The 16858-nt window shown below is 33.6% G+C and overlaps 2 protein-coding genes across 3 annotated transcripts in view; one reads left to right on the plus strand and one right to left on the minus strand.

Moving 5' to 3' along the window:
- Swt1 (Swt1 RNA endoribonuclease) overlaps positions 1-16858 on the plus strand; it is a 275536-nt gene that overhangs the window by 216222 nt on the left and 42456 nt on the right. The gene's annotated exons all lie outside the window — the stretch shown is intronic.
- The window catches only part of LOC136975991 (alpha-aspartyl dipeptidase), a 170361-nt gene that overhangs the window by 125135 nt on the left and 28368 nt on the right, over positions 1-16858 (minus strand). The window contains exon 8 of one of the 2 annotated variants that reach the window (XM_067271192.1): positions 9923-9989. In XM_067271192.1, coding sequence (XP_067127293.1) covers positions 9932-9989 — 58 coding nt within the window. In that variant the 3' untranslated portion in view covers positions 9923-9931. Of the gene's footprint in view, positions 1-9739; positions 9990-16858 lie in introns of those variants that run through there. The other variant, XM_067271191.1, reaches the window with a different exon arrangement.

Raw genomic sequence — 16858 nt, forward strand, 5'->3', positions numbered from 1 at the left:
AAAATAAAGAATGTAGATCTATTTCCTGCAGAATAAAACCGAATTAGTCGCTGGATGCGAAGCGCATTTAAATTGTTAGTAATTAAAATTTTTTCGGGTGACCGTAATTCCGCGAATTACGTATATAAACAAATCTACGAATTAAGAAAGGAAATTATTACTTATACTGCCAGGAATTCTAATGTAATTATTCTAAAAAATTTAACACCCGCGTATCGACGAGCAATAATTTGCTTAGAATATAATTTATACTCTATAAACATAAAGCGAATATAAAGTTTAATAATCGTACATAAATTCAAATAACTCGACCATTTATAAAAGAGCTAGCGCGGTGTTTTAATTAATCTACTTTATTCGAGTAGCATCATTTTTTTTGCGCGTCTGTTTGTCTACGCGATTTTCGTCCGCTCAGTTTACGCGTAGAATTTTCGGCGGGTCGTCCTGTCCATTCCGGCAAAGGTAAATTTCCCTCCCGGAGCGACGTTCCTAACTTTAAAAAGCAGTTTCTTCGTTAGCGAACTCGGCCAGGCTTTTAAGTCTTCGATTTCCTCCAGCGAGACGTAGGGAGACGAGAGAAAATTTAAAACTCGGAAACGTCTCGTCTACGGCAAATATGTATTTTAATACAGTATATAAAATGGACTGTATTAATTAAGAAATTATCGCGCTATTCTACAATACTTTTCGAGTGATTAATAAATAGAAAAAAGTGCCGAAAGGAAGACACCGAGTATCCTTTAGACGGCCGCGGTTTCGCTCGTAATTCCTTTCCTCGTTTACCGGACGAATTAAAATGAAATTTCTCACTCGAGTCGCGGCAATTTCCTTCTTTTAAGGACGGTTCTAAGGAAAACTTTGTTTCGAACGCATTCTTCGGAAAGTTAATGCTAATTTCGTTGTTATTTATCGAAGCGAGTAGTTAAACCGCGGCTTATTTGACCGGCTTCGGTCCCGTTTATAACGGGCGTAGACGATAAAAGTGAAAATTACTTCTCGATCCGGACTATTCGCCAACCGGATCGGAGTAGAACCCGGTTCCTCCGGGTCGGAAGCGACATTGCGTAAGAACTAACGTAAAAGATATCGACTAAAACGTCTTTTACCAACCCAATATTTTAATATTCTTAATAATTCCGAAATTCCCTCGTTAAAGATTCTTCCGTGGCTAATCAGACGGCGTACTCGACTCGACCGATTTGTTAGTGGAAAGAATTCTTCGTTAGTCGACCAAGAATTAAAACTGCTTTGATATTGGACTAATCACCATTAAAAAAAAACATTTTTTCACTGGAAATCAAAAATATCGTAAAAAAGATGCGAATATATCCAATGTTTACGAAAAAAATACATTTTATGTTTTAATAACCTCATTTTCTGGGATGTTTAGGGTTCGCGTAATCGAATCGTCAGATGATAATTTCGTTATTAATTCTTCCAGAATATTCCGAAATTTATTAATTAATTTATTTATAACTATTGTATTTAACGAGAAATAGTGGCCCGCCTCTGCCAAATTGCTTACTAATTATTTACCTTTATAGCCCGATAAAAATCCGGCCGTTCGTTTGGATTTGAATTAATTATTCGCCGCTCGAAGGACATTCCATCGACGAATATAACGATGCGTTCGAACTCTGACTACGGACAATAAATATCAATCTCTCCGGTCGGTGTTACCGCTTCGGACTCGTACCCGACGCAATTATATTAGCATCGGTGGAATCGATTTATCTTACGTAATCTGCCGCGTGAAAGTGTTGGCGGCACGATTTAAAATACATTTTCGTAGTAAAAGATATTTACTGGGCCTACCGTTAAAGATTATTTTTATCGGATTCGTGTTAAAAAATTCTTTCAAAACGTCTAATGATTGTGAAATAAAAGTACGCTCGCCATCGGAAACAGATCTGTTCTTTTAAATTCTAAGTGACGAATCTGTATATTTTCGCCATTAAATATTTCAAAATACAATTCGTAATAAATTTTATAAATTTAGATTTTTTTATTTAAAACGTCTTATTATTATTCGAATATTAAAAAATTGCGAGCTTATATTTTAATAATCACTGACGATGAAATCGAATCTTATTAAATAAAGGAAAATTTAATAATTTCCTGTTATATAACACGTTGTGTATATATGTATATATGCGTACACGACGTGCAGTTTTCTCTTCTTACAAGTGTAAAAACAGCATCTACGACCGTCTTGGCCGTTTTCGTGAAGATACATATAGCTTATTGCAACCGATGCACTAAGGAAGATCTTTACCAATTTCCAAGAAAGCGATATTGCTATATCGAGGAAGGTGGCAGCTTTTACTTCGGCCTGGCATCTGACGATGTCGGGCGGCTGGCTTACGACGCGCAAAAGTACGCGATACAGATCCATCGTCATAAATATTCTTCGCGGCGCACACGGTGCAAAGATGATCGGATAAAAGATGCGCGGATAGTGATCCATTCTACGTACGCCATCATTGTAACTCGGATGACTCTGCGCAAAACTACTTTAAAATATCTCCCGGTATTCGTGTCCATTGCGCAGCTAAATTATATTATTCGGGATGGAATTAATTATTTTCAACTTAAGAATAATGTCTCTATGATATGTACTTGTATTTATTATTGTGGTTGACATTAACCAGAATTTCCAATTCCAATTCAAAATTGAAACCAGTTCCAATTTATCCCATGCTAAAGTGACCAGATTTTCTGAACTCCAACCCGGGATGCTTTAAAAATTGAAGGTAGGAAATATAAGGTGTGAAGTTATTTGAATTATTTCATTTCTCCATACGAAACCGTAGTACGGTTTCACACGGAGAAGAAGAAGAATGAATTCGTTGCTTAATAATGTTATTGTCTATACCAGGCATGGGCAAATGCGGCTCTTTTTGAGTTACACGCGGCTCTTGCCGAAAGCGTTAATTTCTGTTTTTTATTATTATTTTTATAATTTTGTGAAAATATGTTTATTAAAAAATTCGATATTTGTTTTATATTATATTTATATTATATAATAAAATCGCGCGCCTTACCATACTACCCGCCACGACAGTACAGAACTGCGGCTCCCGTGCATTTTGCAAAACCAACATTTCGGCTCCCACCGAACTCTCGCTCGCCCACCCCTGGTCTATATCGACGACTAATATTGCGAGAGATTTTCTTTTTGGCAATACAATCTCGCAGTGTTCTTTTTTGAATGAAAATTTAATACCAAAAAATACTTTAAAAGCAAATTTTAATTTAATATAACTGCGCGAAGGTAAAAAAATTAATAAAAAAGTATTTTTTAAAAATTTTGGCGAGTTTGCGGTATACAATTTTACTTATATTACGAAAATAATTTTATAGCATTATATTTATTACACATTAATTTTCACAGTACGATATACGAAAACGTGTCAAAAGTGTAATAAGACCTAATTCTAGACAAACCAATCTACAGTAATAACCTTATTGATCCGAAATCGGGGCAGTTAGCGTTTAGGCTTTAGGGTATGATTTAGGTAACGGCGCTACGCTTAGCCGCATCTCTACATAAGTAACATTGTGGTAATTTACTAGGATGGAATATTCTTATATATAGTAAATGTTTAAAAAGAATTCTTCGAAGCAATTTTTTTAAATTAAATATTTTTAATTTTTTAATACGAACTATTTACTTATAAATAAAAAAAAGGGATAATCTGGAACATTTTTTCAAGCCCGGACAGTCAAAAACTGGGATTGTCCCGGTTGACCCGGGATGTCTAGCCACTTTACCTCGCGCTCAGTTTCAACATACCCTAGGTTCGGGGAAATCGAAACAAATGGCATTCTGAAAATACATAAATAATGACGTTCAACTAATTGCCACATCCGACGACACGACATTTAACACGCTAACATTAACGATTATTCGATAAAAACATCCAAACCACGTACTTTTCCGACCTGCCTCGGTTTTCCTCGCAATCCTTATTTTTTCGCGAAACTTTAATTTCACGGTGCTCGACGATGTACCTAAAACACAAAACAAACGAGTTTCTGGATTATCCGAAATTTCGTTTATTCCAAAGACCTTCAGTCCCAGCTCGGATAATCCAGTTTTGGCTGTATAACGTACGTACGAGGGTGGCCGTAATAGTGTTACGGCCCGATATCGACGATTAAAAATAATTACTTCGTCGGTATTCGAGTTAGAAAAGGCTTTATTAAATCAACTAAAGAAATGCTGTGACTCACGTGGGAGTTCTGAAATTTTAAACGAAACCCTATCAAAATGTTAACCCGTTCGGGCTCTAAGCTAAAAAACAAACTTTTTTCCTAAATCGCATTATGTAAAGTGTCGCGTAAAGTCGATGCATAGGCGGTGGCGTAGCGAACGTAACTGGCGCCCGGGGCACGACCATTTATCGACGTCCCCTCCCGTTTCCAGAAACGCATATAGCAATATACACAAAATAATCCCGACAACTTAACCCGCATACGCCGCATATAGCGAGCGCCCCAAACGAAGAAAATGAGATATTATAGAGAATGTAAATATACATATTATACATATATGCATTACTTTAAAAAATTACGCATTATTAATAAAAGAATCAATTTAAGTTCAAACTAGAAAAGTTATTAGAATTCTGTAACTAAGATATCGGGCCGAATGCTATTTTCTTTTTAATAAATAGCGAGTGAAAGTCAATCTTTAATATGTAAAATATAAAAAAATATATCCGATTGCGCTGCTAAAAAAACCAAACAATCATTTTCCTGCTTCTAATAAAAAGACTACGGATGACACTACACGATGTAAGCATTTTCTGCTAATCGACGTCGCCTTAAAAATCGAGGAAACCGATATATCGCCTAGTTTCCATAAACAGGAAAAGACATTTTCTCAGAATCGAACTCAAAATGGAATATGAACGAAAACAGATAGTGAAATAATACAAAAGAATTCTGTCGTGACAGAAAAGTGTACTTAAGGATAACTGATGAAATGATAATTAAAACAATTGCATCACTAACTTACGAAGTAAGAGTAATTCATGATTAGAATGCATAATCCAAAGTGTTTACCAATATTTACGATTCATCCCGAGAAAAATCCCAATTAGAATTTCAACAACTTCTGCAAAAACTATTAAACACAAAGGGGAAAAAGCAATTTTTAATAGTTTCTAAACAAACGAAACTAATACCATTAGAAATAAAGGATAGTACCGGAAATCTCGTACTGTATTTAAATTATAAAATAATGAGTTTATAAGAAAAGGTAGTGTAAATAAAAATGTCATTTTACAATAAATAATTGGCGAGAAAATGAATGTTGGACTATTTGAAACGTTTTATCATAAAGCTTTAGTTTTCTCGAGAATATTTTGAAAAACAAAGTAACATTTTTTTACGTTACGTTTTTCAAAAATAAAAAATATTTATTTTGACAACACCGCAATGCCGGGCTGCAATTTCTAATCATATTTTTAATTTATTTAATTTAAAATATATGCTCTCCGCTTCGAATTAGTACCGTAACGCATTGCCCCTATACGTCGTACTTCTCCTTTACGATAGAATCGTGCCGATCGTCTATCGGACTCTTTAGGGGTAATTTTTGAATTGAAATAACGTGACTTCCGGTTTGCATCGGAAGTTCGTATATAGTTAATCGGACCCTCCCGCCCCTACGGTTTCCGTATCCCGTCTCGGATTTCGTCTATCTAACTCCGTTCTCGAGATTAAAGAAAGACGGAGGAACGGACGGACCACAACGGAAATTTATAGGTCTACGATTTTTTCAAACTGCAGTCCAAAAAGTGATAATAGAAGGATAATATCATTTGATTTAGGAAAAATTTGTAATATAAAATTCAATTAATTAGATTAGAGAATGTGTTGTGTGCAGAAAACAGTAAATAAGAATATTTGAAGATTAAAATACACTAATATTTAAATTAAGCAGAAAATATTAATAACGAGAAAATTTTGGCAATTATTTAGTTATAATTATCTCTTTGTTAATCTGTTATTAAATATGATTAACTGAATTGTTGTTTGGCTGTAATTATCAAATTATTCATTAGTGCATAAAAGTAATGAAAATGTGAAATTTATATTTAAAAATAAATCATTCTAAATAAAAACTTTTTAAAAAAGATTGAGAATTTTAAATATCAATTTATTTCTTATGTTAATTCTGTATTAGAAATTTATTTATGCGATTGAATAGATAACATTAACAGGTATGAATCATCTTATAACATTACGCTATTATAAACTTACATATATGCTTTTTTAAGTGAGTAAACATCCAAATATTGACAAAATAATCAAAATGCATAAATAAAATTTTGATGGAAACTAGAAATTACCAGCAAATGCTCTCTCCTATACCTTGTTTTGTTAAAAGAAACAATTTTGCACAATTAAATTGTCTATAAATCAAATGGTAATTACTCGGTTTTAAAATTATCTGAATATTCTAATTTTAGAATTAAAAACTTAAATTTTGGACATTAACCCTTATTTTTATTTTTTAAATTTCCTTGTATAAAGACAAAATGAATATCTGCGAATGTTCGTCATATACACACAGCGCCGGATTAAGCCTCTAGCGGGCCTTAGACAAAATTTAAATCGGGGCCCCATTTAAATAAGTTGCTTCTAAACAAATCTTATATAATGTGACGTTAGCGTAGCTAGCGTGGGTGACACCCGGTGCGGATATCGTGGTGTCACCCCGAGTCACACCGTAGTGTCACCCTTTTTAACTCTTTTATAAAACACTATCGAATTGTAATATCTTCGCACTCGAGCAACTCGAACGCTATACCGAATATGCGATGTCGCGACGTATAAGTTTAGATTTAGAAAAGATCTCGTGGCGTACAGTACATTACTTCTGACGCACGGGTGACCGTTGACCTTTTTTTTAGGCAACGGCTAGTCGAGCGGAGCTTACAAGGGGAGGGCACGACCTGGGAAATTCACTTTGGGATGAGACTTGGTATATAGGTAGTACTCCTTTGGGATGCTCAATCCTCAAAACAAGAAAGCGCAATGGCCAGCCAATTTTAAGAAAAAGGCCTTTAAAAATTCGAGCTCAGCTTATGTACTAATAAGTTTCGCTAGGTCGGCAGCTTCTGAGCAGCTCGGTTGACATCGTTCTTAGCTACCGCCAAGTCATTCAGGGTTCAAATCTCTGTCTCGATTAGTATTTTTTTTTTCTTTCTAAACATATTTTAAAATAAGTATTTTGAATATATATAAATATTAAAATTTTATTATAATAAATAATTTCATTTAAAAAAATGTTTAACACATATTACGTGTCATTTTAATTATAATAATACAAAATAATTAATAAAAATAGTTATAAATAATTAGTTATGAAACAATAGTTTTCATTTATTATTCTATTGTATCAAATTTTTCAAAGGTTACTACTCTTATTAATTCTCACCACTTAAAAATAAAAAGTATAAAACATGTCTTTTATATTCATTCTTTACTTCCATTTTAACAAAAATAAACAACTAGAATGTTTCTAATTCCAACAGTATTATATATATGAGATCCAATTTAACACTTCAGTGTGAAAAGTATCACATTAGACTGACATTTTCAACAGCAAAACAAGATTTTTCTCGAGGTCATAAAAATGCGCATGGACTTATGGACTAACCTGATATTTGGAGTGTCAGTTTACTTTTGGATTTCGAAGAGATCATAGTGTTCCGTAATATATCACACCATAATACAAATAGTTTCAATATTTTACAGTAAAATGTCTGTGAATGAAGATACTATGTTTACCAACAGTTGATGATGATGATTATTAATATACTTATTAATTATTTTGTATTATTATAATTAAAATGACACGTAATATGTGTTAAACATTTTTTAAATGGAATTATTTATTATAATAAAATTTTAATATTTATATATATTCAAAATACTTATTTTAAAAAATGTTTAGAAAGAAAAAAAAAATACAGTACTAATCGAGACAGAGATTTGAACCCTGAATGACTTGGCGGTAGCCGAGAACGATGTCGACTGAGCTGCTCGGCAGCTACTAACCTAGCGAAACTTAGTAGTACTGTACATAAGCTGAGCTCAAATTTTTAAAGGCCTTTTTCTTAAAATTGGCTGGCCATTGCGCTTTCTTGTTTTGAGGATTGAACATCCCAAAGGAGTACTACCTATATACCAAGTCTCATCCCAAAGTGAATTTCCCAGGTCGTGCCCTCCCCTTGTTAGTAGGAATTGTTAAATACAGCCTTTTCTGTCCTATCGAATTTCTTACATAATTTTTAACTCGTTTTGAAACAGAAATCTTCTGCACTGAAGCCGGGCCCCTCCGAATTACGGGCCCTAGACATTTGCCTACTTTGCCTATTCGATAATCCGGCCCTGTATACACACCAAGGACCCCGAAAACGTTAATAATAGTAATAATCATTTATTTGAAACTTGGTAAATTCTTCTAAAATATGAATTAAGCATTCAAATTAAGAAATTTATTTTACCAATTCATAAAAATAGTATAAAAGTTCGAAAACGTTTTCCACGGGCGTATTTCTATTATAACTAAGAAGCCGTTTAACGTATTTGTTTTTACGTAAACAAAACGGTTTTAAACAATATATTTGGGCTGGTGGTACGGCAGCATTTAAAACATTAACCTTTGGTTTTCCCGAAAACTCTAATTTAAAAGTTAAGGGCAAAAAATAGAGTTATAATAATAAAAAGCTGTGTTGTAATAGATTTACTTTTGATATTTGCAACTGTTAATATTTTCTTCTCAAGTTAGGACATTAATAATAGAGTGATAGATGTGTTAAGTATATTTTCAAATAAAATCTGCATAAAACACATTGCTTGGCTGTCTAGCCATCAATGTGTTTTAAATTTTTTAAAAAGCTATATAATTTATATACAAATATTGAAGAAATTAATAAATTAAATTGTTTATATGATCATTTCTTGTCATAACTTATACGACTGGGATATGCATTAAATTTCAGTAACACAGTATAAATGAAACAAAACATTTCTTACAAAGCAGAAAATATTTTTTGATACGTAATATAGAAATATCAATCTAAAAAGTTATATTTAAAAAAGTCATCATTGTAACTCAATAACAATGGAGTAATAGAAATAATAATTCACTTTACATAATCTATTGTTATATAACTATTAAAATTTAAGTAAGGTTTCAATTTTCATAAAAATTCTACTGAAAATTTTCCTAATAAATCATCATCTACTTTATTAAATTCTAAAGAATTTCATTATAAAAATATGATCCAATAAAATTCTATATATATATGTTTTTAATATAATATATTTCTAAATATATATATATTTTTAGAAATATATTGCATATACAGTTTGAACTTATATTTTGTTAAGAAGTTTTCAATTTAGTCTAACTCAATCTTTACCTTTTTTAAACAGTGAATATTTGTAATGACGACACTGTTATACAATTCGGAAAATATTAAATTGTTCCGCTATGCAGTTATTTTTGAAAAAAAGAATTTTAATATACAGTATTTCCTTTCAACAATTACATACTTTTATGTTTCATAATTTAAGATTATTTATACTTCTCTGTTATAATCAAATGTTGCATATTTTTTATTTTTAAATATTATTCAATGAATATGACAAAGCATAATTTTACAAATTTTTCTCCAATAATTTCTAATAAATCTCTGGAATAAGCAAAATAAAATTCAATAATATAAACAAATTTATTTTTCAATTTATTGTTTTGAAATTAAATTTATTAACATTATGCATATTTCAAGAATAACAATTATACATATATTTTGCAGTTTATTATAAAACATGACAAATAATTTTTCCAATATTTAAATGATATATTTTTATATCTTCTAAATTTCCTCATTGTGTCAACCTTCATTTATTTAAACAAAAAACTCATGTCACTTCCTGCCGAGTATTCCACGGGATCTTTACCACTTTAATAAAAATATGCAATTAATTAGTATTGGAAATTACATATTAAACATTTATTATGAATTATTTAAAAATTAAAAGTTAGATAATAAAAATAACATTAATTTAAAATTCAGCAAATTGAACTTGAAATTTAATTAAAATTACTAAATTTTTCTTCACATATGATTAAAATATGATTGTAGCTATCCAACAAACTATCCACGTGGGAGAGTGTCTTAGCAGCCACTAAGATACTGCTAGTAGTTAGTGCGGGTCGGCAATTTTTACTCTTTCGTTGGTGACTTGCCTTATAAAACCATATCCTACCCGAACCGGTTTTATAAGGCAAGTCACCAACGAAAGAGTAAAAATTGCAGTGATTGGCTGCCGTAATAGCCAGAGAGTTGTTTATACGTGGTTCGAAGCTGTATGTAATGTACGGTATATGAAAACACGATGCATCGAGATTGTCCGTGTATTCGACCGTTCCGTTTACGGTACGTTCGCATTCGTTTCCACGTGATGAAAATTTAAGAGAATGGGTAACCGGTCGTGAATATACATCCGTCTAGATAAATAACTTTGCCGTCGTAAGACACAAATCCATATAGAATGATTACTTGAAGATAGGGTTTGTTATGGCTCTACATTTATCTTAAGGACACGAGTGTTTTGTGACAATTTATTAACTAATTAAAATTTCACCTATTTTACTACTTGAAAAATAATTATAAGAGTCAAGACTCCTATAATTAAGCATTTCTTGGTCGTGGTGCAGGCCAAGGAAGTGTTCGGTTCAGTTCACTAACTGAACAGAACCACTTCCTTGGCCCGCACGTTCTGCAGATTTATCGTTAATCGAACGTGTGTGGGACCACCCGGGACGCCGGCTGCGACGGCCGCGGGATCCGACGTATCTCGAGTCCCGGTTACGTCACGCGTGGACAGACGTGCCACAGAACATTATACGCAACGTTCCGAGGCGTATCGCGGCTTGTATCTGCGCTAGAGGCAACCCGACGGGATATTAGCACCTGCACTATATTGCACATTACTGCACGATAAAGTATGTTTTTGCTTTATGGTTGCAATCGTATACCTGTCTAGCTATGACGATGTCACATACCAATTTTTATTCAAATCCAACAAGTCCTTTATGGTGCGTTATTTTTTTTTTTGTTGTCCAGTGTATTATAAAAGTAATTATTGAAAATGTTGAATAATTCATTGTTAAAATTATGACTAAGTCAGATTGACAGTATTGAATTCAACATCTGTCTTGACACTCACATTCAAGCAAGTAAACCATCTGAGGTATCTAAAAGTTTATATTTTCACAAAATGAAAAAGTTTCACTTAAAACCTCTGTTTTGTTTTTCAGTTGAGAGTACATACATTACAGAAATGTATATTTTTCTTTTCTGCATCCTTTTCCTTTCAGATAATTTCAATGAATATAACAAATAATATGTGTAGACTGAAACTTGATAAAAATGCATTCACATTTTGAAACAGACTATTTTCCAGTTTCAGCCTGTCTAAGACAAAAAAACCTGCTTAAACCAAACTGTTCATAAAAGTCCTGCGCAATTTCGGCTTTCACATATTTTCCAGTATTATTTATTCTAAAGTTATAAATGTTTGTTTGAAAAACTTTCTGGTTAAACTTATTAATAATTTCTTTAATAATTCACAATTCACTACAACCCACAAAAATCAAACAACAGCAGTGATACTACACCAGAGTAAAAACAAACATACCACTGCGCCTGTTACTGGTGTGCGTCTTCTAGTAAACAGACCACTACGAATGTTTTCAAACTCTCAGGTTCTACCTCAGGTAACTAATAACTTCTAAACAAATGCAATTCAAATTAAATTCAATTGGAACACCAGTCAGAACTCTATCGTATGGATATCGATAACGTCGTTCGGGCATGCGCCCCGTTCATCGCTAATTAAAATTAACCAGGATCGAGAACACACTTTTTGATAAGAGCCCCTACACCTTAGCCCAAGAGAATGCTCGGCTTGTAGCCATACAAGAAAGACTAACGAACACCTTACGGAAGTGCTACCAACGGAAACTCCGAAGGATCATAAGGATGCAGACACCCCGGAAGCCGCAACAACCCTCATTCCCATAACTCATTTCGGACGACTTAAAGTTACCAACTTATGCAGTCGAGGTCTTGAGTTTAGGACCTGAGTTTGCACCGCCTCCGACCACGGAAGACTTATACCCCATCCCCAAATTGGAATCTCTACCGGTGGGATTATTTGATATCGATAAAGAATACTACTGATGGAAGGCCACACACACGCCTGAAAAATCCACCCAGCTGCAAGATACGAAACACTTGAGTTATAATTTGGAGAGCACACAAGGCGATGGAATCACTACAACAAAGTCAGGTCGGTCAGAGCTGATAAGACCAAATCTATAGTCCTCGTGAAACATGATACGTACTACATCGTCAATATCATGAAACATGATATCGACTATTAGAGGAGCATATAAACAGTACCCAATGTACCATCGCAAACAACAATGTTATTGACAGATTACAGGCAAGAGTTAAACGCTTTGCCAGTACAAAGCTTGCCAAATGTCTTGAGTTAAAGAATATCACAATTGAATCTCCAGATACTCCTAGGATACTCCTCTCCAGTAGGGTTTCTCATATCCCGAAATCCCGGGATAAAAGTGAACTGTTTCCCAGGATCCCGGGACAAAATTAATTATTTTTAAGATATACAAAATGTCATGAAATCAAATGATTTAATTATTTTTTGTTTTTTAAAGTAATTTAATACGTTCTGCATCCTCCAAAATTATATTAATAATGCTGTATAAGATATGTATTAAAAATTACCTTTGAATTACGTAGAAATTTTCACAAATAGAAAAAATTTATTAAAGTTTGCTGGAAACTGCATACAACAACAAAAATGCCTTCGAATTGAGTTGAAAATTAAAAAAAAAAAAAAAAAAATGAACTTAGATCAAACTTCTAACTTAGAAGGTAATTTTTGATTTTTTAAATAAAATATAATACAAAATATTGTAAATATTTATAAGATTTTAAAAAGCAAAGATGGTCGACACTCCCATCACTCGATCTGATTCTTATTTTAGTAATGAAAAGTCTTGCTACCGAGAATGCCTTTACCGATTCAATTGATGCGATTGGAATCGTGTTTAATGCATTTAAGAGAAGACAAATATTATGTGTTTTCATCTGTATCCTGAAAGATTTCTAGTTCGTTTTCGAGATTGTAGTACTTCTTTTGCTCTCTAGTATTCTCGATTTGTCTACCTCGGCTGCTTTAATAGAAACATCGTAGCCCAATAATTCGGCAGTTCGTTTGTCTTTAATAATCAGGTTATGAAGAAAAACTTCATACTTGCAGACTTCGTACTCGTTTGTATCCTTGCCCAATTTGCACAACTTGGCGTTACGCAGTTATTGAAGCTACTAAGCATGGTTAAAAATTAAGACAGCGTAAGCACACTTATTCCAGATATTACTGGTAAAGAATTTTGAGAGTTCCGCCACAAATAAACTACGTACTGATTATTGACCATTTGTGACCTGCCATAACCAGCAAAAATTTAAAAAATTAATAAGTAGGTTTAAAATTAATAAATACAAATGTATTCTGACAGTTTATGAATTAATGATACTTTCTATTTGCAAAATTTCCTCAACCTTAACATAAAATAAGAAAAAAGTGAATTTTTAAAAATTTTGCGGGATTTCTCGGGATAAGAAAAATTTCCCAGGTTAAAAAACGACCAGGATCCTGGGATCCTGGAATCCCGTTTGAGAAACCCTACTCTCCAGGTTTATGGATTCTCATGAAGGCGAAAATCCATAAACCTGGACAACAGCTATGACCAGTTAAGTTATAGATAAAGACAGGGCACCACTGGAGAAGCTCATACACAGGCTACTTTCGCCCCACTTGGAAGGATACCCGTATGCTCTGACCAACCCAGTAGACCTAGTATCCCTCCTCAAGGAAATATCAGCACCTCCTGCCTTCATAACAGTTTTAGACTTTAAGTCACTTTACCCGTCTGTTAGACTCCCACCAGCATTTTGTGCCATCAGAGATGTACTTTTCAAAATCATTAACAATAGCGCTATGCATCAACAGATACTAGAATTGGTGCACCTACTTGTTCCAATTCAACGATGTTACATATGCTTAACAGAGAGGAGTCCCGATGGGTAGCCTACTGCAGGAGACCTCTGTGAGATGGTGGTCAGGCAATTAGAATCTAGGATCATCCCTCAGCATTTACCCAACATCGTACTATATAAATGGTACATCGACGATATTCTCATCCTATGGAGGGTAAAGCCAAACGCATCAGTGTTTGTCGATTCATTCAATGATAACCTGTATGGCTTGACCCTAGAGATACACCAGGCTCATGCTTCCGAGGCCCATTTCCTCGACATTAACATCAAGTTTGAGCAAACAGCAATCCACACGAAAGTATACCGTAAACCAAGGTCGGAACATCTATATATACCGGTAAGGTCGTGTGACCCTCCCCATTATAAAATGGCAGCCTTTAACGCCTTAAGTAAGAGGGCTTACACACACTCCTCTTCTCAGATAGCTCTCCGAGCCAAGCTGAGGCATATTGAACATATAGCCAAAGAACATTGTTATTTCGTGATTACACGTAGATTGATCCGCAGAAGGCACCGCTGCCAAAAACTAGACCCAGCCCAAGCATCCAACGAAGTTCCACCCAGTACCATCCTGGTTACATACAATCCGTACCTTAAATTGCTATACACTGCGATTGCTAAGAAAAAGAATATTCGCATTGCTTATAGAAGATGTCCTACAATATTTGACATTTTACGGAATGGAAAAGACACCCCCAACAAAGAACAACTCCCGGGTGCGTACCCCATCCCGATCATGGACCGTAGATGGGACAGAAGCCTGTTCTACGTAGGATCCATCAAGCACTCCCTAGAAGTGAGAATGAAAGAACACACAGCAGATATTCTACATGCGAGGACCACCACTGCTCTAGCCATCTATGCCTCAGACCCGGGCATAGAACCAATGTTCAATCAAGCAAAGGTGATCCACACTACGCAACACGTACACCATCTTAGATGGCTAGAGGCTATTTACATCTGCATGGCTACACTCAAAGATGGTAATTGCATTAACCATAAGGATGAAATCACTCTGTCAATTTAATTTGAATTGTATTCATTCAAAGGTTATTAGTTACCTGAGGAAGAACCTGAGAATTCGAAAATGTTCATAATGGTCTGTTTACTAGATGACGCGCATCAGTAACAGGCTCAGTGGTATGTTTGTTTTTAACCCACAAAAATTTCAAGTTTATACACTAAAATTTTATTCTAAATGCTACAAAATTAAAATATTTTAATATATTTGTTCTAAAACATGCATATATTAAATAATTTTACCTATATTTAGATTCTGTAGTATAAATTTATCTGAATAAAGAAATACATAGATATATAAAAACAAGCAATTACCATTAAACCAGCAATTAATTGTCATTTAAACAAATGTTTTCTTCCGTTTTAAACAGTCATCATCAGGTTTTGATGGAATGTTTGTAAAAGAATGTAAATTCCAAAATTTAAAAAGTTGCACATTGTAAAGATACATGCATGCTCAATGATGTGTTTAAAAAATTAGTCTTCCAACTGGATTCCAGTTTTAAAACATTAAGTTTATAAAAATAGATCCTTGTCAAGTTTGTTTTTATATATCGTATGTCAAAGCATGCCCTCCAGGCAGCTGTTAATTAGTCATGTCCTTAAAATTAATCGCTGTTCCCCTCTTAAATGCTTTAAATATCTCCAGTTGTTCGAGATATTTCATGTTGGCTGGGTCCTCGCACCATTGCAGTAATCGGACATTGTCAAAGTCATCCCGGACATCATTATCAACAGTGAAAGAAGCCAATGCGGTAGTGGAAAGACCCTTCTGGACCCTTAGTCTCGAGTTTTTCGTGTTACAACTCCCAACATGTTGAAGGTGTCATGTGGTACCATCTCACACTCCGACATCAAATTGGTAGTCTCGAGTTATAACTCACGTGCTTTCCCATCTCACCATGTGAGTTCCTACTCACTTTGAGTTAAGCATGTGAGATGAAAGTGAAAATGGCTGATGGATATGCTATTCTGAGCGCAATTGAACATTTGAAAGAGCTGAAAGGCGTCATTTAAGAAGGAAACAAATTTTTCGACCACAAGTAGATGCCTTCTCTTTTGCATTTGTTTTTATGTCAAGCTTGCACTAATAAAAAAATTTTAATTCATAATTGATAAAATTATACAACAAATTTTTCCAAAAATAAAAAGTAGTATCTAATTCATTGAAAAAAAATTAAAATGATAGTAAATTATATGTATAAATTATTAAGAGCATAGACACTATATTAAGATTATTTATTAATCACAAGTATTAAGTCCATTGAACAATTTAAAAAATAGATCGAGGAAGAAAACTATATGAAGAAAGGATTAAATTAAAATACTTACTTTTTCCATTCCACAACGGATTTTTTGGCTCCAACACACGCATTTAATTTTTTAATTAATTATCTCCACAAATCAAATCGACTTTTTCCTGTAAATTTGTTGTCGAATTTTCCACTGTTCATTTTCTTATTATTTTCTATATATGTTACTAATATTTCTTTTTGTTCTTCACTTATTTTTTTAAATAAAGCATTGGAAATTTCCATTTTGTTTCTGCATACTATATTGCTATAAGACAAAATTAACTGTAACACGTTTACAGTTAATTTACGTTGATTTGTTTACGACTTGTTACAGTTAAGTTTATTGGTCGAATCATTTTAATG

The sequence above is a fragment of the Centruroides vittatus genome, unplaced genomic scaffold (genome assembly GCF_030686945.1).
Source record: "Centruroides vittatus isolate TY-2023 unplaced genomic scaffold, ASM3068694v2 contig_392, whole genome shotgun sequence".
In the NCBI taxonomy this organism is placed as follows: Eukaryota; Metazoa; Arthropoda; class Arachnida; order Scorpiones; family Buthidae; genus Centruroides; species Centruroides vittatus.